The sequence below is a fragment of the Gigantopelta aegis genome, chromosome 2, assembly GCF_016097555.1.
Source record: "Gigantopelta aegis isolate Gae_Host chromosome 2, Gae_host_genome, whole genome shotgun sequence".
NCBI lineage: Eukaryota > Metazoa > Mollusca > Gastropoda > Neomphalida > Peltospiridae > Gigantopelta > Gigantopelta aegis.
Genome location: NC_054700.1, coordinates 1158533 through 1185378, shown reverse-complemented (window position 1 = coordinate 1185378; position 26846 = coordinate 1158533). Strand labels below are relative to the sequence as shown.

The window sequence follows — 26846 nt, the reverse complement described above, 5'->3', positions numbered from 1 at the left end:
TTAAAAGAAAAAGAACATTTATCGTGATGTAATTCTGTCAATACTGGCAACTTGTAATTTTCAACCCAAATCGTTACCATTAAGATCTCGCTCTATGACTAAACGTAAAAATTTAAATTATTACTATTAAGATCTCGCCCTATGACTAAACGTAAAAAGTGAAATTGTTACTATTAAGATCTCGCTCTATGACTAAACGTAAAAATTGAATTGTTACTATTAAGATCTCGCCCTATGACTAAACGTAAAAATTGAAATTGTTACCATTAAGATCTCGCTCTATGACTAAACGCAAAAATTGATATTGTTACTATTAAGATCTCGCCCTATGACTAAACGTAAAAATTGAAATTGTTACCATTAAGATCTCGCTCTATGACTAAACGCAAAAATTGATATTGTTACTATTAAGATCTCGCCCTATGACTAAACGTTAAATACAAATTGTTACTGCACGTATTCGCACCTTCAGTTTAAATTGGCCCTACTTTTCAATAGCAGTGTTAAGTTGCATATGTGTGTGTCAAATAAACACTCCTTTGAATAGATTTAATACTCATTATGTATTCCCGACAGTGGCGGTTACACGAATTACACATGGGGGGGAGAGGAAGCGGGGCCTTGATGGGTCTACAAGGAAGGGTTTTTTAATACAAACAACTTTGGGCTTTTTATATTCAGTTGTCCCAGGAACGAAAATAGATAATTTTGCTTAAATGGCCTCGTTATATTAAAACAACTTCATCTATTAGATGTGTAGCATATGCTTACTTTCCAAGAGAATAGCAGCGAGAAATCGTTTATATTATTCCGATTTTCTTAAGTCATGATACTTAAGTCTAATGACATAGCCAGGATAGTTTTATCGGGGTGGCCACCCACATAGGAGGGAGGGGCACCCACACTGTGTGAATCTTGTATGGCGCGACAGAACAGAAAGGTGTAAAACAAAAAGGACGTGCGATGTTGTAACATGCATGGTGAGGTGAGATTATCAATTTTGTTCAAACAATAGATATTGGTGTTTTGCATTCGTAAATGATGTTATAATACGGTGAGGCCAGAATGGGAGTTTATTCTTGAAAACTGTAGTTGTGGTTGTATTTTTTATTAGTAAATGATGTTATAATATGGTGAGGTGAGATTGTGAGTTTATTAAAACTGTAGTTGTGTTTGTATTTTGTATTAGTAAATGGTGTTATAATATGGTGAGGTGAGATTGTGAGTTTATTAAAACTGTAGTTGTGGTTGTATTTTGTATTAGTAAATGGTGTTATAATATGGTGAGGTGAGATTGTGAGTTTATTAAAACTGTAGTTGTGGTTGTATTTTGTATTAGTAAATGGTGTTATAATATGGTGAGGTGAGATTGTGAGTTTATTAAAACTGTAGTTGTGGTTGTATTTTGTATTAGTAAATGGTGTTATAATATGGTGAGGTGAGATTGTGAGTTTATTAAAACTGTAGTTGTGGTTGTATTTTGTATTAGTAAATGGTGTTATAATATGGTGAGGTGAGATTGTGAGTTTATTAAAACTGTAGTTGTGGTTGTATTTTGTATTAGTAAATGGTGTTATAATATGGTGAGGTGAGATTGTGAGTTTATTAAAACTGTAGTTGTGGTTGTATTTTGTATTAGTAAATGGTGTTATAATATGGTGAGGTGAGATTGTGAGTTTATTAAAACTGTAGTTGTGTTTGTATTTTGTATTAGTAAATGGTGTTATAATATGGTGAGGTGAGATTGTGAGTTTATTAAAACTGTAGTTGTGGTTGTATTTTGTATTAGTAAATGGTGTTATAACATGGTGAGGTGAGATTGTGAGTTTATTAAAACTGTAGTTGTGGTTGTATTTTGTATTAGTAAATGGTGTTATAACATGGTGAGGTGAGATTGTGAGTTTATTAAAACTGTAGTTGTGGTTGTATTTTGTATTAGTAAATGGTGTTATAACATGGTGATGTGAGATTGTGAGTTTATTAAAACTGTAGTTGTGGTTGTATTTTGTATTAGTAAATGGTGTTATAACATGGTGATGTGAGATTGTGTGTTTATTAAAACTGTAGTTGTGGTTGTATTTTGTATTAGTAAATGGTGTTATAACATGGTGAGGTGAGATTGTGAGTTTATTAAAACTGTAGTTGTGGTTGTATTTTGTATTAGTAAATGGTGTTATAACATGGTGAGGTGAGATTGTGTGTGTATTAAAACTGTAGTTGTGTTTGTATTTTGTATTAGTAAATGGTGTTATAACATGGTGAGGTGAGATTGTGAGTGTATTAAAACTGTAGTTGTGGTTGTATTTTGTATTAGTAAATGGTGTTATAATATGGTGAGGTGAGATTGTGAGTTTATTAAAACTGTAGTTGTGGTTGTATTTTGTATTAGTAAATGGTGTTATAATATGGTGAGGTGAGATTGTGAGTTTATTAAAACTGTAGTTGTGGTTGTATTTTGTATTAGTAAATGGTGTTATAATATGGTGAGGTGAGATTGTGAGTTTATTAAAACTGTAGTTGTGGTTGTATTTTGTATTAGTAAATGGTGTTATAATATGGTGAGGTGAGATTGTGAGTTTATTAAAACTGTAGTTGTGGTTGTATTTTGTATTAGTAAATGGTGTTATAATATGGTGAGGTGAGATTGTGAGTTTATTAAAACTGTAGTTGTGGTTGTATTTTGTATTAGTAAATGGTGTTATAATATGGTGAGGTGAGATTGTGAGTGTATTAAAACTGTAGTTGTGTTTGTATTTTGTATTAGTAAATGGTGTTATAATATGGTGAGGTGAGATTGTGAGTTTATTAAAACTGTAGTTGTGTTTGTATTTTGTATTAGTAAATGGTGTTATAACATGGTGAGGTGAGATTGTGTGTTTATTAAAACTGTAGTTGTGTTTGTATTTTGTATTAGTAAATGGTGTTATAACATGGTGAGGTGAGATTGTGTGTTTATTAAAACTGTAGTTGTGTTTGTATTTTGTATTAGTAAATGGTGTTATAACATGGTGAGGTGAGATTGTGAGTTTATTAAAACTGTAGTTGTGTTTGTATTTTGTATTAGTAAATGGTGTTATAACATGGTGAGGTGAGATTGTGTGTTTATTAAAACTGTAGTTGTGTTTGTATTTTGTATTAGTAAATGGTGTTATAACATGGTGAGGTGAGATTGTGAGTTTATTAAAACTGTAGTTGTGTTTGTATTTTGTATTAGTAAATGGTGTTATAACATGGTGAGGTGAGATTGTGAGTTTATTAAAACTGTAGTTGTGTTTGTATTTTGTATTAGTAAATGGTGTTATAACATGGTGAGGTGAGATTGTGAGTTTATTAAAACTGTAGTTGTGTTTGTATTTTGTATTAGTAAATGGTGTTATAACATGGTGAGGTGAGATTGTGTGTTTATTAAAACTGTAGTTGTGTTTGTATTTTGTATTAGTAAATGGTGTTATAACATGGTGAGGTGAGATTGTGAGTTTATTAAAACTGTAGTTGTGGTTGTATTTTGTATTAGTAAATGGTGTTATAACATGGTGAGGTGAGATTGTGAGTTTATTAAAACTGTGGTTGTGTTTGTATTTTGTATTAGTAAATGATGTTATAACATGGTGATGTGAGATTGTGAGTTTATTACAAATATAGCTACGTTTGTATATTAAATCGTAATTATCCTCTGATTGTGGCCTTTTGGCGAACAAGCACTAGCCATGCTCTACGAGTACTGCAAGGCTTACATTTTATATTTACACTTACCAGCTTCTCTCTAAATAACAACAGGAAACAAATAACACAAACTGATGAAACATTAGTGTAAATTGTACACACAAACAAAACAGATAACAATGGAAAAAACACATCTAACACATTTATTCTACATATACACACACAACAACAACAATAATGATCCACAAACACATACACACTAAAACACATACAAATAAACAATACATAAAAATACAAAATACACAAAAATACAAATACAGAAACAATACAAAAAAACCCAATGCCACGTGACTATATGACTATCACGTGATGACACCTGTTAACGTGACTATAGGACTATCACGTGATGACACCTGTTAACGTGACTATAGGTCTATCACGTGATGACACCTGTTAACGTGACTATAGAACTATCACGTGATGACACCTGTTACAAAGTCATTGTGTGAGAATAGTTCTCTTTTCCTTTTTATACATTATCTCGTTTTTCTTATTTGTTTTTATTTGCCTTTCCTTTTTGTTGTCAAGTATGGTGTCCTATTTAAAGGAGTTGCGCCTGTACGACAACTACGATATAACATTACAGACTTAACAGAGTGGGATGTGTAATATATGTGATTAACAAAAAATGACATTTTCTATTTAATACATATATAACTTTCATTAAAATGTTTTTCGCAAAGGCATACAGTGGGTTTGTTTTCAATGGAAATGTTTCTTTTTAATTTATTTAACGACGCACTCAACACATTTTTTATATGGCGTCAGACATATGGTTAAGGACCACACCTATATTGAGAGAGGAAACCCGCTGTCGCCACTTCATGGGCTACTCTTTCCGATTAGCAGCAAGGTATCTTTTATATACACCATCCCACAGACAGGATAGCACATACCACGGCCTTTGATATACCAGTCGTGGTGCACTGGCTGTGACGAGAAATAGCTCAATGGGCCCACCGATGAGGATCGATCCCAGAATGACCGCGCATCGAGCGAGCGCTGTACCAATGGGCTACACCCCGCCCCTTGTTTTCAATGGAGTACATGTAAAATGTTGGTCGGCCATCGTTTGTTTACTATTATCTGAAACAAACTATTGGTTTCCTCGTGTTCTCGAGTACTGGTGATATTTCTGCAGCTCGTGTGATATGTTTTATGGTGTCTGTGCTCCAATTTCGAGGAAGATTCAAAGAAACTGTACTAACACTAGTAGTACTTCAAAAAGCATTAAGTCTGTTTTCCCTTGCCATAAGAGGCCCAGCTACCCCAAGCTACGTATTCAACCCCAATAATAAGGTCAACGCTATGTGTGCGTCGAGTAAACACAATAGTTTGAATAACGATATACAAATTGGGTTTTATTTGCATTTTCCTCCAGGTACATATTGTGCTAAAATGGGTATTACTCATGTTACTCAAGTGTTTGGTATGAAGTTTAAACAAAACGTGAGTTATTCAAAATATCTGCAACATGCTATGAAAAAATGTGTGTTTCTGATCTTTTACAGTTTTAATATTTTATTTTGTACGATACGATATTTATGTACGAAATTTATTATTTTTTAGTTATTTATCACCGATAAATCTGAACTAATAAACGAAGCCTGTTGAAGCCAAGATAAGACACATTTAAAATTTCAACCCCGCTGCTCCGTAAATAGTTTCAATAGAGAGAAAGTGAAAAAACATCAAGGGCAGATCCATGAAATATTTTACGGGGGGAGGGGGCTAATGTGAAAAGGGCACATGAACCAACTCGTTAACAGGGCAACACAATGAAGAAAGAAAAGTAAAAGAGGGGGAAGGGGTCACTTGAATATTTTTATTGGGTGCGGGTCCCCTGATTTCCCCTCAAAGATTGTTTTCTAAAATAAGCGGTTTCCTACCTTTTTCTCGTTTTGGACGAGGTTATAGTCCTTGTTGTAGGTGCGCGGTCCTTTCTGCATGTGACTCGGCACTGCCTTGGTTCCGTGCAGCGTCAACGTCAGTTCCTGCACCTCTCCCCGGTTCTCGTTTCCCGTCTGTGGGTCAAATTATTAGGTTGGGTCAGATGTAAGTAGGTTAGAAATGAATCGCTCACTATTTGTTAACCATTAACCGCCATTACAAGTAAGGGTACAACTATTAACTGATTTCCTCTCTCTCTCTCTCTCTCTCTCTCTCTCTCTCTCTCTCTCTCTCTCTCTCTCTCTCTCTCTCTCTCTCTCTCTCTCTCTCTCTCTCTCTTAATAAGTCTATATGTTTAGGTGTGGGATGTAATATCTTTATTGGGATTTAAATATAGCAGATGTCCTTTTTAAATGCTTCACCTTCTTTTTCAACCCCTCCCCCTGAATATTAACACCATCAATAATGAATTAATGTTTAGTATAGTATTCTCCACGTGGATTCTCCTCCACCCCACCCCCCACCCCACCCCCACCCAACCCCCACCTCTACCGACCCACCCACTCCCTGAATACTAACACGATCAATAACGAGTTAATATTTAGCATATACTCACGTCGTCTACAATTATCACTCTCCATTTCCCACGTGGATGCTCGCCCCACGTGTGTACGGACATCAGCGGCCATTTTTTGTATCCCTTGGTGGATCTGTCTCTCTGTCTCTTCGATAGCAGCATCACCTTGGTTCCTAGATGTCAAAAACAAACATACTATACAGATATACGCACGCACGCACACACTCACAATTAAATGTACACAAACAAATATATACATGTATGAAAGCTTTGTTCACAAGAAAGTTATACAGTTTGTTTTGTAAAACGACACTAGAGCACATTGATTTGTTAATCATCGGCTACTGGATGTCAAACATATGGTCATTTTGACACAGTCGTAGAGAGCAAACCCGCTAAATGTTTCCATTAGTAACAAGGGATCTTTTATATGCATCACTCCACAGACAAGATAGCATATACTACGGCCTTTGATATACCAGTCGTGGTGCACTACCTAGAGCGAGAAATAAGCCAATGGGCCCACCGACGGGGATCGATCCCAGACCGACCACGCATCACGCGAGCGTTTCACCACTGGGCTACGTCCGGCCCCTTGCTCACAAGAAATGCACTGATGCTTTACCCATCCCCTCCCGATCTTCTCTTGCTGTTATATAGTCATGTCCTTGGTTAATCATAAATAGTTTGTATTGTATACGTGGTATACTACTATTCTCAACAGACAACTCTGGCCCGATACTGAGACGTGTCTAGGACAGCGTGTTTTAACCTTATTTCGATATGAGCATGAAAGCTGAGTTAAAATGAATGAATGAATGCAGTTACGACTTATAAAGATTGGATGTGGCGCATGCGTGCTGGCGGGGAAATAAAATGGAAATGCATAATAGCGTCTAGACTGTATATTATGTTAATCGTGCGTCTGCTAAATGCACGCGGCCAGCAGCGATGAACTAATCGTACACGGCGTGTATGCCCAAAAGGAATGCGGCAAACTCATCAGCTACAAGTCGTGCCGCACGCATGCGCCGTATCCACTCTATATGAGTTTTTAAAGAAGCTATAGCTCTACAAAATAGCATACAATACAAGATAACAAATCTCTTCATTTAAACATATTTCAATACTGTGACTTGAATATTTATTTATTATAATGTCAATATTTGTCAAAGTTTGTTTTGTTCAACGACACCACTAGAGCACATTGATCTGTTAATCATCGGTTAATGGATGTTAAACATTTGGTAATTTTTGTATATGTATGTGTATGTGTATGTGTATTTGTATGTGTATGTGTATATACAGATAGACAGACATATAATATAATATAATAATATAATATAATATAATATAATATATAGATGATATTTCATGGTTGTTGTTTGTTTTTGTCAAATATGATTTATATCTCATCGAGTGAAGTTTGCAATAATATCTCATGAGTCACGCTTGCGCGACGAGTGTGATATGATTGCAAACTTCACCAGATGAGATATAAATCATATTTGACAAAAAACATGAAATTATCTATTTATTATATAACTTTTGGCAATTTACCTTTATTTTTAAAATGCCAGCAGCAAAATAGTTCCGGCTATCTTACAGTGAAGATAACACATTCTACAGTGACGATAACACATTTCAGAATGAAATAGTGAAATTTTCACTCTAAAATGTATTATCGTCACTGAGTGACTTATAACACTTTTATTTCACTGATATTTTAAGATATTTCACTAAATGTTATATATATATATCATCATTATATATATATATATATATATCATTCGAGTTTGACGTCTTTTGAATATCTAGCAATAGCGGAGTGGAATTAAAGTTAACTGTACAGTTTACAAAAACATGTTGTAATAAGCTTGTTATTATATGATAAAGAGATTATTACCCTCGTGTGTTTCGGTATCGTCAAAATATATATAGTCAAACCTGTACTAAGCGGTCACACAAGCGAGTAGATAAAAGTGGCCGCTTAAGACAGGTGGCCGCTGAGTACAGATTGCCACATATATAGTCTTTAAAACATGTGTTGTTGTTTCTTGTTTTACTGTCTGTACCGCTAATCAACGGATGTGTGCTTCACAGTTGACTATAAATCAACTTTTGACATGTCTCCTTCAGAAATAATGGAAATGGAATGTATTAAAGCCGCACACCCTAGTTCCATCCAGCGAAAATAAATTATAATTTGGTTAATCTACAAACCTGTAATACACTTAGATCACGTTTTATCAAATGGAGTGAAAAAGCAGGTTTTATATCGATAAATACCATGGGAATCCCCATGTCCCAGTTGCTTGAAATAATTTTGAAAGTTAGTATTCTGATGTCATCGGTAGATGTCGCTCGAAGCACAACAATGCCTACGTCACGACAAATTTCACAGACTTGGGGTGCGTTCGTTTCACCTCTCCTGGACATGTTCCAACTTGTTCTGTCCTGGTTGTATCCCCTCTTCAGATATCGCAACATTATTGGTTTTAAGGGTTTGTAACGTTTTGTATTGAGACACTTACTTGTCTGAACTTTATTGTTACTGAAAATGTTCACGAACTGTGAAGAAAAATCTCACAAATGAACAACAACAAATCGGATGTTGATTGCGCGAACCGTGCACGAGAAAACAAACCGAACCAAAATGATAACGGTCACGTGGTATACCAACGTCTGTGACATTGAAATGGAAATATCCCCTCTAAAAATAGAGTAGACCTTGTCTGCTCAACGTTTTTTTCTCAGAGGCCCGTGCCATTTTATGAAATACGAAAAATGCATTTTGTGGTATTACAAAAACCAGGATTACCAGGATTACCAAAAAACACTTCAGGTGAATGGAAATGTATATTCTAAATAATAAACGGTAAGTAAAGTGCAATTTTATTTGTGAAAAAAATGGGTTTAATAGCGAAAAACAACGCCGTAATGGTTAACAACTAGCCGTAACTAGGGTGTGTCCCTTTAAATTAACCGTTCTCAACAAGGTGGTTTTTTTTCCATTTAATTATTTAATTCCTACTTCATGCGGTGTATTGACATAGTAAGTGAATCGATAAATGTCAAGCGTAGCCTGCCCAGAGGCAATTAGATGCCTGCCAGAGTCAGACTTTCTTAATTGATAAACAGTAGATATGTCGGGACTGAATGGGTACTAGTATTCCTGAAGGTGTGAAGACCGGTTATTTGCTGCACCTTATCGCTGTTGTTAAAATATCCCTTAACATAACAGTAAACATTTACTGTGGCTGCTTAATACAGGTATTTTAGCGATTTGGGATCCGATTTTAGGTGGCCGGTGGCCGCGTTAGACAGGTGACCATGTATTACAGGTGCATTTACATTATAAATCGTTTGGGAGGAAAAAAGTTACCGCTTTAGGCAGGTGACCGCTGAGTACAACTTTGAGTATATATATATATATATATATATATATATAAATAAAAATGATAAAAGAAAACAAGTGTACAGTATATATGTATTTTAAAAAACAATTTAAAGAAATAATGATCCTTTTACATGTTTCAACAGAAAGGATCTGCTAAATAACTGCTAAATATGACGTCATACATATTATGACGTTACTGTAGTAGAAGGGGAATGATTTAATTACGTCATTGTTGCTTTTATCTAACGAAGAGCATTAAGAAGTGGACAAAACTTTCTAATAAAATACATTTCCTTTGTCTTTCTTTTCATTTCATCATTGGTATCTATGTGATAAAATGGGAAAATGGTGAATTTAATATCTTTTTGTGCCGCACATGTATTTAAATGTGAACTCAAGGGTATGTATCTTGTTTCAGGTTGTTTTATTTGCTGTTTGTGTACGCGTACTCTGGCTCTCAGCTGATTGGTATGACCAATGTATTGTTCTTTGCAACCTTGGCATGTAATTACATAAATAACATTGTTAACGGAACAATCCATATCCCTGTGTACCCAAAATAAACCTTTGTGGTTGAATTCTATATGTGTGCCTTCTAAAATATGTTGGCATGTACCACAGTTACTTCGGTTACATTTTTTGACACTGCATTTATGTTCTACTGTTGTAGATTCAAATCGTGCTTTTGTCAGTATCTGTTTCAAGTTTTTGCTTTGTCTCTTACCATTTATAATTGAAATAGAGTCTAGTATGGATGACATTTTTTCATTTTGTTTTAAAATGTGCAATTCTGACGAGATCTTTTTATATATATCGGGGTTCTGCGGGTTAAACAAGCAAAAACTTGAAACAGATACTGTCAAAAGCACGATTTGAATCTACAACAGTAGAACATAAATGCAGTGTCAAAAGATGTAACCGAAGTAACTGTGGTACATGCCAACATATTTTAGAAGGCACACATATAGAATTCAACCACAAAGGTTTATTTTGGGTACACAGGGATATGGATTGTTCCGTTAACAATGTTATTTATGTAATTACATGCCAAGGTTGCAAAGAACAATACATTGGTCATACCAATCAGCTGAGAGCCAGAGTACGCGTACACAAAATAGCAAATAAAACAACCTGAAACAAGATGCATACCCTTGAGTTCACATTTAAATACATGTGCGGCACAAAAAGATATTAAATTCACCATTTTCCCATTTTATCACATAGATACCAATGATGAAATGAAAAGAAAGACAAAGGAAATGTATTTTATTAGAAAGTTTTGTCCACTTCTTAATGCTCTTCGTTAGATAAAAGCAACAATGACGTAATTAAATCAATCCCCTTCTACTACAGTAACGTCATAATATATATATATATATATATATATATATATATATATATATATATATATATATGTCTGAAGTTCAACGTTATAATGTACTTCGTGATGCATGCAAAGTGTTTGTAAGGTGGTTTCTAAATTGGTTCTTTTCGATTAGCAACAGTATTCAAATTTTATGTCTGTACATTTCTATTGGATGTCAGTATAGGTGTACTGACAGTGTTCACTGGACAAGGACAAGTAGACACGTGACCTACCTTTGGGCGACACGAGGAACATGTCGATGTCGCCTCGCTTCGTGTACGCCATGGTGAGGTCGAGAATGACATGCTCGAGAACGTTAATCTCGTTCTCCTGACCCTTGCAACCGCTCGTCTCGATCTCCACCTCCAGTCGCTTGTTGTTGCGCGGTCCTTCCAGTTTTCTAAACAATCAAAGACAGATTCCTTTACAAACAATGAAAGACAGGTTTCTTTATATACAATCAAACAGAGAGATTTCTTCAGAGGTTTCTTATAGAGATTTCGTACAGAGATTTCTTACAGAGATTTCTTTATATACAATCAATCAGTGAGATTTCTAATAGAGATTTCTTATAGACATTTCTTATAGATTTCTTTATAAAATCAGAGAGATTTCTTATAGAGATTTCTTATAGAGATTTCTCATAGAGATGTCTTTCTAAACATTCAAACTGAGAGATTTCTTTATAAAAACAAAATCAGAGGACAGGACCGACAACTCTCGTTTATATGATACATTATTGCCATCACCAGTTATCTCTCATAAGTGTAATACATATAGCTTTATTCATACTCTGCCAGTTATCCAATTAAGTTCGCGGCAAGTAATTTATTTCATCATTATACGGTATGTTCCGCATAATCATCTTTGTAAAACAAATTGTTTAATAATAATTAAAAAATTTTTTTAAAAACATACAAGAAAATGTCCTCTTTAGTCTAGAAGTGGCTGTTTTGTCTACCTGGAGCCGACCCTTATTTCTGTGTCCTGACTCTTATTTCTATACCCCACGTATTTTGCATTAGCTACGACCCTGTAATTATGAAAACGAAAGTGAAACTCTCACGCTGGGAATCCCGTATTCCAGCGCCCCTTCACCACGCAGACGGCTTTCTCGGGCACGTGCGGCCAGGTTTTGCCCGCCGTCACCAAGCCGCTGCCGTCAAGCACGCCGAACCCGAAGGCCGTGTTGACGAGGAAGCCGGCGGCGTTTCGGTTCCAGCCTTTGTTATGCTCGATCGGGTCCACCTGGGAGGTCCACGCGACCAGGTGCTGTACGTCTCGCCATGTCAGGGAGGGGCTGGAGATTGAACGAAACGAAGAAAGGAAGGAATGTTAAACTTTGTTTAATGATATCTCGTAACAGTGATACGTGGTTGATCAAGGGAGGAACGGGTAGAAAGAGAGAGAGAGAGAGAGAGAGAGAGAGAGAGAGAGAGAGAGAGAGAGAGCGAGAGCGAGAGTGAGAGACAGACAGACAGAGACAGACAGACAGAGACACAGACACAGAAAGAGATAGAATAGAGACGGAGAGAGAGACAGAATAGAGACAGAGAGACAAAGAGAGAGACAGAGCGACAGATAGAGAGACAGAGACAGGCAGAGACACAGACACAGAGAGAGAGAGACAGAGAGAGAACAGAGACAGAGAGAGAACAGAGAGAGACAGAGACAGAGATAGAGAGACAGAGAGAGAGAGAACAGAGAGAGAGAGAGACAGACAGAGACAGAGAGAGAGAGAACAGAGAGAGAGAGACAGAGAGAGAGAACAGAGAGAGAGAGACAGACAGAGACAGAGAGAGAGAACAGAGAGACAGAGAGAGACAGAGAGAGACAGAGAGAGAGAGAGAGACCAGAGAGAGAGAGAGAGAGAGAGAGAGAGAGAGAGAGAGAGAGAGAGAGAAAACAGAGACAGAGAGAGAACAGAGACAGAGAGACAAAGACAGAGACGGAAATCTGCTGCTTCTACACAGGCTACTTCTTCCAGTAATTAATAAGGTATCCTTTATATACACTTTCCAAGGACGGTACATACCATGGCCTATGATATACCAGTCGTGCGGCACTGGATGTTAACAGGGTCCGCTGAGTGTATTTGAAATGTGTGTGTGTGTGTGTGTGTGTGTGTGTGTGTGTGTGTGTGTGTGTGTGTGTGTGTGTGAGTGCTTTTGCTCGGTGGCTAGCAATTTGAGGACCCAAAGGGTCTGGACTTGTTACGAAGGGTCCTGGAGCATGGTCCCCGAGAATAGTTTTGAATTTCAGATGTTTAAATACGGCATTCACAGAATTTCTGAGCACAATAGCAGGGAAAAGTTAGCACGGCATGGATCCCACGGCCACCTTTACCCACACCCTCTGATTAATTGAAAATATGTGCTCTACTGGTGTCTTTAAACAAAACAAGCTCCACCGAGTGTGTAAGTTCATTCATTTCAACTTATTTTCGTGCTTATATCCAGTTACGGTTCAAGCACGCTGTCCTTGGTACACACGTCAGCCATCAGGGCTGTCTGTCCAGGACAGTGGGTTACTTGTTAATTGTTAGTGGTTAGTGAGGGAGAAGAGGGTGTAGTGGTCTTACACCTAGTCACTGAGTCGTTAAAACTCACTCTGGATGGGAGCCGGTACCAGGCTGCGAACCCTGTACCTACCAGCCTTATGCTCGATGATTTAACCACGACGCCACCGAGGCCGGTGAGTGCAAGCGAGACGAGTGAGATATGATTGCAAACTTCACGAGATGAGATATAAATAATATTTGACAAAAAACATGAAATTGTCTATTTATTATATAACTTTTGGCAATTTTTTAAATGCCAGCAGCAAAATAGTTCCGGCTTTCTTACAGTGAAGTTAATACATTCTACAGTGACGATAACACATTTTAGAGTGAAATAGTGAAATTTTCACTCTAAAATGTGTTATCGTGACTGAGTGACTAATAACACTTTTTATTTTACTGATATTTTAAGATATGTCACTAAATGTTATATAATAAACATTGCTCTCTTACTTGGCTTCTAGCAGGAGTGCGAATATCCCCGCCGCTAGGGGCGCTGCTGCAGAAGTCCCGCTATGTTGGTCGGTGCACTTGTTGTGTAAATCAGTGCTCACCTTAAGACAAAATTTTAAAAATATCTTACGTATCTTAGCAACGTTAAAACTTTGTGGGAGATGTATTAATCGTTTACTGTTATTGTTTTACACTTTATAAATATACAGACGGAAAGAGATACGGGATCACACCAACACTAACGACAAAGAATGGCTGAAACAAACAAAAAAACTAGACTTGTGTTAAATGATCTGTGACATGGTTCTCGTTCGTAACAGACATACACCATTTTCGACATTTAAGATCCAACTTCCGTAATTTGCATTGCATTTTTTTGCAACAGCAAAACAAAATCTGTCTGGGTGCAAAGTAGCCCTTTCATATATTCCGTGATAATATAATTTATTCTCATACACAAAATGAAGCCGAATGACGTTAACTTTTTAAAAAAACAATTTAAATCATCTGAAATGTTCTACAGTTACTGGAGGTAAATACATAGATCTGCAGGAGCTGCATGTATGTGTGGACATGAAAACACTGACGTAGGAAGCGGGGGCCAAGGGAGGATGTGCTAACTTACGATCTTGCTTTCCCCGAAAGACCCGCTTGAAAAGGCGGTGGCCATCGTGGAGGCGCACCGTTCTCCGTACCAAGGTTTGTGGTACGAGATGGACGCGCTGCTGATAGACAGGGTGTAAATACTTCCGGTGTAGCCGTCACAGTCGCAGTTGTCGTGCAGTCGGCCGCCATTACCGGAAGCCCAGACGTATAACACACCCTTGCCGCCTCGACCCTGCAACACAAAGTGTTTTCCAGTTGTTAATTATTGTGTTCATTAATCCATGCCATGAATTTCACGAAGTACGTTTGTAAACTGAAGATCGGGATGGATGAGTGGGTGTTCCGTTTTTATTTATGTAACGCTTTGGTTGCAAAATGGTTAAGGCTGGTAGGTACCGGGTTCGCTATATTTCAGAGTGAGATTTAATGGATGGGGTGGGGTGGGTGAAGACACTATTTCAACTTCTCTTTCATTAACATCAACCTCAATAAATGAGTTTTCATACAGGACAGCCTGCTTGAACCAAAATTGGATATCATATACATCGGAAAACGCCAGCAGGGGGGCGGGGTGGGGTGTGGATTTGGACAGTCAAATATTAGACTGTCTTTAAAATTCATAATCTTCATAGCTGTGGGGGGGGGGGGGAGAGGAGGTGAAAACAATATCGACCGGTTGCACCCACCACCCCAACTCTGCTTCCAAAACCTATATGTATAAAGGCTCATATAGAATGGATGCGACGCGTGCGTACGGCTTGCGTTTTTGGCATATATACACATTCATCCAGTCTAGACGCTGTCATTGAAACTAATGTATTTCGATTTGTTTTATATATATATTTATTTATTTATTAATATGTATTATTATTTGGTTTGGTATATATATATATATATATATATATATATATATATATATATATATATATATATAGACCGCACGCACGCGCCGCATCCAGTTAACATGAACTGTTGATTGTTACTTCTTTGATGCAGCGTTCGAAAGCCTTCTTGGCGAGGTGGCCGGGCCCCTCCACGGTGAGGCCGTCGTCGTTGGGTCCCCAGCTGGCGCTGTAGATGTCGATGTACGTACAGTTGTGACCGATAGCCGCAGCCTCGATGTGATCCGTCACCTTACCGTCCAACATCCGGACTCCTGTCAGACGTAATGTTCAGAGAGAGAGAGAGAGAGAGAGAGAGAGAGAGAGAGAGAGAGAGAGAGAGAGAGAGAGAGAGAGAGAGAGAGAGAGAGAGATGGATTAGTAATAAAACAAAATAAACTATATATCATTGCATTTAAGGGACTAGTTTGTAAGCATTTTAAAAAGTATTCGGGAAATAAAATAGTTTTACATTATTAAAATTAAATTTACTCAGAATATGCATATCTCTATAATCAATGCATTTCTCAAAGTTCAATATTGATTTTTGTCTAAAACGAAAATTAAAATAATTTGGTAAAATGTCATTCGAAATGTAATTATCCGTGTAATGTTTTATATTTGAAACATGTTAAGGTAATCAATGACTGAGTTTTAACAAAAAACGGTGGTAAACATGAGTTTATTTTGTTTGGGGAACAAACAAAAGTCTTGATAGGAGTGAAAACTCAGAGTAGTATCTCTATTCGTCTTACTCACTCAAAGATATAATAACAACAGAGCCATACCTCCAATTTTCGACTTGGGTGCCACGCCCACCCCGCAGATGCCATTGTTAGCTATCATGGATACCTCGCCGGCGCATCTCGTTCCGTGTCTGTACAATGCAGGGTTAAAGAAGAACTCAGGGGCTGCTTCAATTGATTACATGGGGGCCAAATTGTTTTGTACATAATAAACTAACAGTCTTCGTTATACTGTGTCTTGTTCCTGATACAATAGTATTTAACTTGAGTCTTATCCCAGGAAGCAATAATATAATTGATCAGTGTGTTTAGTAAAGTCTCATTTTACATCATTTACAAACTTGCCAAACATACGAAAGATGTATTTTGTGATATTAAAAACGCCAGGATGACCAGAAACACGTCAGGTGTGTGTAAATGAATAATCTAAACAATAAAATCTAAGTAAAGTATAATTTCACTTGTCATAAAACGGCTGTAATAGTGAAAAATATGGCTTAGTGTTTAAAAGCTAGGATCTGTGACTTTAATGAGCATATACTGACTTGTTCTCGTTCGTGTAGTCGTAACGCGGGAACGGGTCCGGATCGTTGTCGTTGACGTCGAAGCTGGCGACTGGATCCTGGTAGGTACAAAGACAAACACGAGATCAACATCAACTTGGAAATAATTCTATTCATTGAAATCAGTCCTACTACACCACATTATTGTCTTTTCTCGGTGTATTGCTTTCTTTCGCTTTCTTTCTTGCCGTTCTTTTCTTCTTCTTGTTTTTTCTTCTTCTTTTTTCTTCGTTTTCCTTTCTGTTTGTTTGTTTTGTTTTTTGTTTTGTTTTGGGGTTGTTGGGGTTTTTGTTTTTTTGGGGGGGGGGTTGTTGTTTGTTGTTTTTTGGTGGGGGAGGATTAGGTGTTTTTTGGAGTTTAGGGTTTTGGGGGTTGCTTGTTTTATGTTTGTTTTTTTGTTGTTGTTAGGGGATGTTTTTTACCTTTATGCTATCTTTTGAAAATAAGTTTGTTTTTGTTTTTGTCAACAGTCAATTTTAAGTTTATATTCGTAACATTTCCCCTGTATCATTTTGCCCAATTTCTAAATATCTGTAAAGCACGCTTTTATTATACATTTTCAAAATTGTTATTCCGTTCTTTGTTGAGCAAAGATAACGTTATTCGCCGACCAAAAAAAGAGATAAAAACACAAGTGCAGTAAATATGTAGTTACAACAAATGGAAACTAAAATAGTGATGACTTTGGAATGTTGGGTTGTAAGTGAAGTTTTAAAAATACCCGATTACGCAAGCTGACATTTACTTACATAGTTGGCATGTAAATCGGTGTGATTCCACTCAAGTCCTGAAAACAAGGTTTATGACATCATATTAATGATTACTCACAGACAAACAGACACACAGACAGACACACTAACACACACAGACATATACACATCACAGACACAGACAGATAGACGCTCATATACAGACAAATATAAATCTCCAGTAAAGATTTCCACGGGAGTGGCTGTCCTCCTACAGACGAGGCACTAGATAGAGATTCATGGAATCAACCACTATTTTGCCAAATAATGTATAAAACACATTAAAATCAACTTCAATATACAGATATTAAATTTTATGAAACATTTAGCACAGCGACTGTATAAATGTATTTATCGTTAGGCCTAATAAATGGTTAATAAATAAATAAATCACTGTTTTGTTTGCAATGTTCCTTTAATTCATTTGACTTGATGTATACCATTTCTACACTAGTCTGTGTCATCTGAAGGCATAACTAGTTCAACATTAGTACACTATTTATACATTCATGTACGTATGTGTAGCTATAGAACTATGGAGACACAAACAAATAAACAAATAAACATTGTAACATGGATAATTATTACAAATAAACAATGTAACTAACATGTGAGAAGTATTGGCATTAGGCTATCGTAACTCTCGATTCAATGGAGGGTTAAATAACTTAATTAAATGTATATTAAAATTTTATTCTTGATTGGCAAATACTTTGTATATTGAAAATATCTTTAAATTATCAGCTGCACAAGAATAAATATATTTGGAAGCATATGGGTGTCTGTGTTGTGCACGAGCCATTTGTTGTCTGTAAACAGTCACTCTTTTTCGTAGATGAACGGACTGTCCGATATAAAATGCAGCACAGTTTGTACAATTCAAAATATAAATTATATATTCAACAACGAAAGTTTAGATAATGTTAAAAGAAATGGCATAACATTTATAAATTAATCTATTGTTATTTATTAGTATTCACATGTGAAATTTTTACCATTTACAAACAACATAAACTCATCAACCTTTGCCATAACGCAACAGAAGGACCCGGTTTTCTTTCAAGTTTATTCAACCATGGCAAGTTTAGACGTTATCAAAGATATTTGCTAAACTGTCGTTGTTGAGTATATATATTTGTTGATGACCAAGTCATATTGGTTTTTACAGAAATTATTTAGAATTTATATTAAATGTTGAACTTCCAGTATGCACAAGCACCACGCCTTTATGTATCATTTTTAGTTACAAGAGAGAGAGACTTTGTTTTGTATAATGATACCACTAGAGCACATTGATTTATTAATCATCGCTGTTGGATGTCAAACATTTAGTATTTATATATATATATATATATATATATATATATATATATATATATATATATATATATATATATATATATATATATATATATATATATAGTCTTAGAGAGGAAACCGCTAAATTTTGTCCATTAGTAGCAAGGAATCTTTTATACGTATCATGCCACAGACAGAATAGCACATACCTCGGCCTTTGATATACCAGTCGTGGATCACTGGCTGGAGCGAGAAATAGCCCAATTGGCCCACCGACGGGGATCGATCCCAAACCGATCGCGCATCAAGCGAGCGGTTTACCACTAAGCTACGCCCCGCCCGTTTTTTATGACAAATGATAAATGATAAATGATACCATCATCCAGGATCGTGATAATGATCCCTTCTCCCGTGTAGTTATGTCCCCAGACAGGGATCACGTGCAGATCTCGCTTAGGCTCGTTTAAATCTTCTCGGGTGTCATACTAGAACACAAATACAGTCAAATTGTTTATTTTCATCCCACCATGTGTACAAATTAAAGGAGAGGACAATTAAGGCATTTGGCCTGGTATGCATATTCAACGATATATAATGCAGATTATTGCTTAATATCAACACGTATAATCGTATAGTTAATTAATAAAACGGTTAAATGTGACGGCTATTATATATAACGGGCGCAGCCATTCTGTACCATCTCAGTGAGTACGCCCTCTGGCGAGCTGGTGGTTACGTAATACTTAACGCGTAACGTCAGGAATGAGCTTTAGAACTAGAGAAACACGATCTACCTGGTTTTTGCGGGATGATAAATAGTCATACATTGCAATGTTCTGTAATAATACACATCCCAGTAAGCCAGCAATAAGTATATCCAGCACTATATATATTATTTTTTAATACCAAATAAAATACCATTGTCAAAGTGGCTACACAACAAGTCGAAACAATTAACAATATTTTGCCCATGCATTAACCTACGTACTGAAACGATACACGGAGTGTTTTCTTAGTTAATTGGTCTATGCTGTTAGTTGCTTCTACCTGTGATTCCTGATTGGCAGGTGTGTATTTGATTGGTAATCAGACGAGCCAATAAATTGACGCTGTCTAGACACAAAAATACATACCGGTATTGTGGAATATTACCTGTCGCCCCTAAAATTGTAATGGACATGGTTTATTACTGTAAATAGTTCTGTAAAACTATTGATTAAGTAGACTTTTCCATCTAAAACCACAGAACTGACCAATTACGTAGTCCCAAAGAAAAGAAAATTATCACTTGGGTATTGTGGGTTGTCGTTTTTGCTCCAACGTAGCATATCAATAGGCCTAATAGTGTACATTTTTCCTTTGGATTATTAAACAGAGAAAAATACTATAACCCCATTTTGTTCCGTTAATGCAACTTGAAATATATTTAGTAAATAGTTTAATATATTATTACGTCATTTATGCTGTTTTACAAGTCAGGTTGATTAAAGAGAAGCGCCTTGTCGAAAATTACTGCTTTTGTTTACACTGTACATACAGGAGCTGACGTCACTTCGCCCCAAGCTATCCCACCGGACGTCAAAAAAACGAAACAAAATGGCTGCCCCCAGTTAGCAGGAATAATCATGTTTTTGTATTAACTCTAAAATTACGCGTTTTTCATTTGCTAAAGTGTCAGTATGTGTTGGTGGTCCGGGTATGCATCTTTCCAACACTTAAGGCTTTTGTTTGAGTTGACCCTACCTTTAATGCAAAGTACAACAATAAAAAATATCACAACAATATCTAAAAGTTCACAAGTTATTCCTATGGAGCTATGAGAGCCTAAAATTATATATCAAGAAACTATATAAAAAATATTAAAACTATTTTTGCATTTACAATAAAATGATATTTAGTAAAAAAAAGAAAAAGACAGATTACAATTTTTAAAACTGTTACATATACTGGTATTAAAATACTAGGCGATGTAATAAAAATGTTTAGCTAATTTTAGCAATAGTTTTAAGTTAAATTAACTATATCTATGTAGCATGACAGTAATTATAATTTGTCTTTATCCAAGATTTTATAAAACAAAGAAAATCTGCTAAAATATCATCATAACAAGGGCAGTAAACACGTGCAGTACAGCGGTCTACCAAGTAGTATGTTTATAAAAACATTACTACAATAATATATAATTTAATATAATTACTACAATAATATATAATTTAACATCATTACTACAATGATATATAATTTAACATCATTACTAAATAATATACAATTTAACATCATTACTACAATAATATATAATTTAACATCATTACTACAATAATATATAATTTAACATCATTACTACAATAATATATAATTTAACAACATTACCACTGGTCCTTCCACACTGGGTCGTTGAGTTTTAAATCTCGGTATACTTTGTTTACAGTTATACTGCTGGTATACTCACCAGGTACCACTGGTCCTTCCACAGTGGGTCGTTGAGTTTTAAATCTCGGTATACTTTATTTACAGTTATACTGTAGGTATACTCACCAGGTACCACTGGTCCTTCCACAGTGGGTCGTTGAGTTTTAAATCTCGGTATACTTTGTTTACAGTTATACTGCTGGTATACTCACCAGGTACCACTGGTCCTTCCACATTGGGTCGATGAGTTTTAAATCTCGGTATACTTTGTTTACAGTTATACTGCTGGTATACTCACCAGGTACCACTGGTCCTTCCACAGTGGGTCGATGAGTTTTAAATCTCGGTATACTTTGTTTACAGTTATACTGCTGGTATACTCACCAGGTACCACTGGTCCTTCCACAGTGGGTCGATGAGTTTTAAATCTCTGTATACTTTGTTTACAGTTATACTGCTGGTATACTCACCAGGTACCACTGGTCCTTCCACATTGGGTCGATGAGTTTTAAATCTCTGTATACTTTGTTTACAGTTATACTGCTGGTATACTCACCAGGTACCACTGGTCCTTCCACAGTGGGTCGATGAGTTTTAAATCTCTGTATACTTTGTTTACAGTTATACTGCTGGTATACTCACCAGGTACCACTGGTCCTTCCACATTGGGTCGATGAGTTTTAAATCTCTGTATACTTTGTTTACAGTTATACTGCTGGTATACTACACCAGGTACCACTGGTCCTTCCACATTGGGTCGATGAGTTTTAAATCTCGATGTAGTTACTTTGTTTACAGCTATACTGCTGGTATACTCACCAGGTACCACTGGTCCTTCCACATTGGGTCGATGAGTTTTAAATCTCTGTATACTTTGTTTACAGTTATACTGCTGGTATACTCACCAGGTACCACTGGTCCTTCCACATTGACAATAACAAAACATACACGTTTTAGTTATCTATGTTATGAACTTGGCAAAATTACAGTTATACTGCACGGTATACTCACCCAGGTACCACTGGTCCTTCCACAGTGGGTCGATGAGTTTTAAATCTCGGTATACTTTGTTTACAGTTATACTGCTGGTATACTACACCAGGTACCACTGGTCCTTCCACAGTGGGTCGATGAGTTTTAACTCATCGAACCTCGGTAACAAAACATACACGATTTAGTTTACAGTTATACTGAACCTGGTATGACTCACCAGGTACACGATTTGGTCCTTCCACCCAGAACCTGGGTCGATGAGTGACAAAATCTACACGATTTATTGTTTACAGTTACCCACTGAACCTGGCAAAATACTCACCAGATTTACCACTGTTGTCCTTCCACATTGGGTCGATGAGTTTTAAATCTCTGTATACTTTGTTTACTGTTACCCACTGCTGGTATACTCACCAGGTACCACTGGTCCTTCCACCATTGGGTCGTTTAGTTTTAAATCTCGGTATACTTTGTTTACAGTTATACTGCTGGTATACTCACCAGGTACCACTGGTCCTTCCACAGTGGGTCGATGAGTTTTAAATCTATGTATACTTTGTTTACAGTTATACTGCTGGTATACTCACCAGGTACCACTGGTCCTTCCACAGTGGGTCGATGAGTTTTAAATCTCGGTATTACTTTGTTTACAGTTATACTGCTGGTATACTCACCAGGTACCACTGGTCCTTCCACAGTGGGTCGATGAATTTTAAATCTCGATTTATACTTTGTTTACAGCTTATACTGCTGGTATACTCACCAGGTACCACTGGTCCTTCCACAGTGGGTCGATGAGTTTTAAATCTCTGTATACTTTGTTTACAGTTATACTGCTGGTATACTCACCAGGTACCACTGGTCCTTCCACATTGGGTCGATGAGTTTAAAATCTCTGTATACGATTTGTTTACAGTTATACTGCTGGTATACTCACCAGGTACCACTGGTCCTTCCACAGTGGGTCGATGAGTTTTAAATCTCTGTATACTTTGTTTACAGTTATACTGCTGGTATACTCACCAGGTACCACTTGTCCTTCCACAGATGGGTCGATGAGTTTTAAATCTCTGTATACTTTGTTTACAACAGTTATACTGCTGGTATACTCACCAGGTACCACTGGTCCTTCCACATTGGGTCGATGAGTTTTAAATCTCTGTATACTTTGTTTACAGCTATACTGCTGGTATACTCACCAGGTACCACTGGTCCTTCCACATTGGGTCGATGAGTTTTAAATCTCTGTATACTTTGTTTACAGTTATACTGCTGGTATACTCACCAGGTACCACTGGTCCTTCCACATTGGGTCGATGAGTTTTAAATCTATGTATACTTTGTTTACAGTTATACTGCTGGTATACTCACCAGGTACCACTGGTCCTTCCACAGTGGGTCGATGAGTTTTAAATCTCGGTATACTTTGTTTACAGTTATACTGCTGGTATACTCACCAGGTACCACTGGTCCTTCCACAGTGGGTCGATGAGTTTTAAATCTCTGTATACTTTGTTTACAGTTATACTGCTGGTATACTCACCAGGTACCACTGGTCCTTCCACAGTGGGTCGTTGAGTTTTAAATCTCGGTATACTTTGTTTTCCTCGGAGCGCCGATCTTGAAGAAATCCTCGCTTCTCACGTGATCTTGCTATCTGTTGTTCAACCCATTGAACCTGGCAAAATGACAAAACATACACGATGTAGTTATCTGTTGTTCAACCCATTGAACCTGGCAAAATGACAAAACATACACGATGTAGTTATCTGTTGTTCAACCCATTGAACCTGGCAAAATGACAATAACATCACTGTCATCATCGTTATAATAATAATTATAATCATAATCATAATCATAATCATCATCATAATCATCATCATCATCATCATCATCAATAACAACATCTAAAAATAATTCGCAACTTTATCCATCTATGGTTCAAGCACGTTGTCCTTGGCCTGTTTTTCCAAGATAAAAAATATGTAATGGCCTTCATTTAGCCGAACTGATTGGACTTTTTCTCTTTACAACCAGTGCACCACAACTGGTCAAAGGCCGTGGTATGTGCTTTCTTGTCTGCGGGAAAGTGCATATAAAAGACCCCTTGTTGCACTGCGGGAAAATATAGCGGGTTTCCTCTGATGACTAGTTGTCAGAATTATCAAATGTTTGACATTCAATAGCCGTTAATTAATTAATCAATGGTTCTCTAGTGGTGTCGTTAAACAAAACAAACTTTTTCATTTTTTAATTAGCCGTGTACTCACTCTGGGTTACAGCCGGTGCTGAGATACTCAGACATATTGTTTGATGGGTATTCGATGGAGTACTATATGAGATACTCAGTGATATACTAAATAGAATACTGGGGTACTCGGTGTGGGTATTCGATGGAGTACTATATGAGATACTCAGTGATATACTAAATAGAATACTGGGGTACTCGGTGTGGGTATTCGATGGAGTACTATATGAGATACTCAGTGATATACTAAATAGAATACTGGGTACTCGGTGTGGGTATTCGATGGAGTACTCTATGAGATACTCAGTGATATACTAAATAGAATACTGGGGTACTCAGTGTGGGTATTCGATGGAGTACTCTATGAGATACTCAGTGATATACTCGATAGAATACTGGGGTACTCGGTGTGGGTGTGGGTATTCGATGGAGTACTCTATGAGATACTCAGTGATATACTAGATAGAATACTGGGGTACTCGGTGTGGGTATTCGATGGAGTACTATATGAGATACTCAGTGATATACTCGATATAATACTGGGGTACTCGGTGTGGGTATTCGATGGAGTACTCTATGGGATACTCAGTGATATACTAAATAGAATACTGGGGTACTCAGTGTGGGTATTCGATGGAGTACTCTATGAGATACTCAGTGATATACTCGATAGAATACTGGGGTACTCGGTGTGGGTGTGGGTATTCGATGGAGTACTCTATGGAATACTCAGTGATATACTAAATAGAATACTGGGGTACTCAGTGTGGGTATTCGATGGAGTACTCTATGAGATACTCAGTGATATACTCGATAGAATACTGGGGTACTCGGTGTGGGTGTGGGTATTCGATGGAGTACTATATGAGATACTCAGTGATATACTAAATAGAATACTGGGGTACTCGGTGTGGGTATTCGATGGAGTACTATATGAGATACTCAGTGATATACTAAATAGAATACTGGGTACTCGGTGTGGGTATTCGATGGAGTACTCTATGAGATACTCAGTGATATACTAAATAGAATACTGGGTACTCAGTGTGGGTATTCGATGGAGTACTCTATGAGATACTCAGTGATATACTCGATATAATACTGGGGTACTCGGTGTGGGTGTGGGTATTCGATGGAGTACTCTATGAGATACTCAGTGATATACTCGATATAATACTGGGGTACTCGGTGTGGGTATTCGATGGAGTACTATATGAGATACTCAGTGATATACTAAATAGAATACTGGGGTACTCGGTGTGGGTATTCGATGGAGTACTCTATGAGATACTCAGTGATATACTAAATAGAATACTGGGGTACTCGGTGTGGGTATTCGATGGAGTACTATATGAGATACTCAGTGATATACTCGATAGAATACTGGGGTACTCGGTGTGGGTATTCGATGGAGTACTGTATGAGATACTCAGTGATATACTAAATAGAATACTGGGGTACTCAGTGTGTGTATTCGATGGAGTACTATATGAGATACTCAGTGATATACTCGATATAATACTGGGGTACTCGGTGTGGGTATTCGATGGAGTACTCTATGGGATACTCAGTGACATACTCGATAGAATACTGGGGTACTCGGTGTGGGTATTCGATGGAGTACTATATGAGATACTCAGTGACATACTAGTACTCGATAGAATACTGGGGTACTCGGTGTGGGTATTCGATGGAGTACTCTATGGGATACTCAGTGATATACTCGATAGAATACTGGGGTACTCGGTGTGGGTATTCGATGGAATGGATACTTGATGGGGTATCTATTGTTCGCCACTATACCGTCGAGGCCAGTTCACCATTATTGTTTAATCCTCGCTGATTAAAGTTTCAAGACAACCTAATATCCCAGTAATTTTTCACATACCGGTTATACATTTTATTTTTGTTTACTTAAAAAATATCAAACACCCCCGCTCAGTATTTAAAATACCATTAGCATAAAAACAAATTAACGTAAAAATCATATTGATGGAATATTAATTGCATCAAATATATTTTGCCGCTGAATAATATTATAAAGCTTTAAACAATCTTACAGTAGCTTTCTTAGCGATAATTGATAAATCACCAGTTTCAAAATTGATATTTAAATCTTTTTATCCCACTTATTCCAAGCGCGGCAGTCATCATTTTTAATCAGCGACGATATTACGAAAATGTCAACTCGCAGGACAATATGGCCTTTCCCTGCGGGATAACAATTAACCTTCACAATAATCAAGGCATTCTATTGGATCAGTCAACTGTCACGTGAGCCCCGCGCGTCATTTGGCGGAAATTGCCGTTCTACGAAAGCTGATTAGCCGTAAACCGGTGACAGTCGGAATCACAATGTTTCCTGTGATAAATCTCCGCGGAG

At 37.0% G+C, this 26846-nt stretch overlaps 1 protein-coding gene across 4 annotated transcripts in view; it reads right to left on the bottom strand.

Annotated features, from left to right (window-relative positions):
* LOC121379630 (neuroendocrine convertase 1-like) overlaps positions 1–26846 on the bottom strand; it is a 56374-nt gene that overhangs the window by 9551 nt on the left and 19977 nt on the right. For 2 of the 4 annotated variants that reach the window (XM_041508287.1, XM_041508279.1), the window contains exons 3-14: positions 23759–23893; positions 19190–19298; positions 17515–17552; positions 16748–16824; positions 16245–16333; positions 15559–15731; positions 14595–14807; positions 13970–14070; positions 12023–12256; positions 11190–11356; positions 6230–6363; positions 5613–5747 (exon numbers count right to left, since the gene is read on the bottom strand). In XM_041508287.1, the coding sequence (XP_041364221.1) occupies positions 5613–5747; positions 6230–6363; positions 11190–11356; positions 12023–12256; positions 13970–14070; positions 14595–14807; positions 15559–15731; positions 16245–16333; positions 16748–16824; positions 17515–17552; positions 19190–19298; positions 23759–23893 (1605 nt within the window). Of the gene's footprint in view, positions 1–3753; positions 3764–5612; positions 5748–6229; positions 6364–11189; positions 11357–12022; positions 12257–13969; positions 14071–14594; positions 14808–15558; positions 15732–16244; positions 16334–16747; positions 16825–17514; positions 17553–19189; positions 19299–21434; positions 21460–23758; positions 23894–26846 lie in introns of those variants that run through there. The other 2 variants (XM_041508295.1, XM_041508301.1) reach the window with 2 other exon arrangements.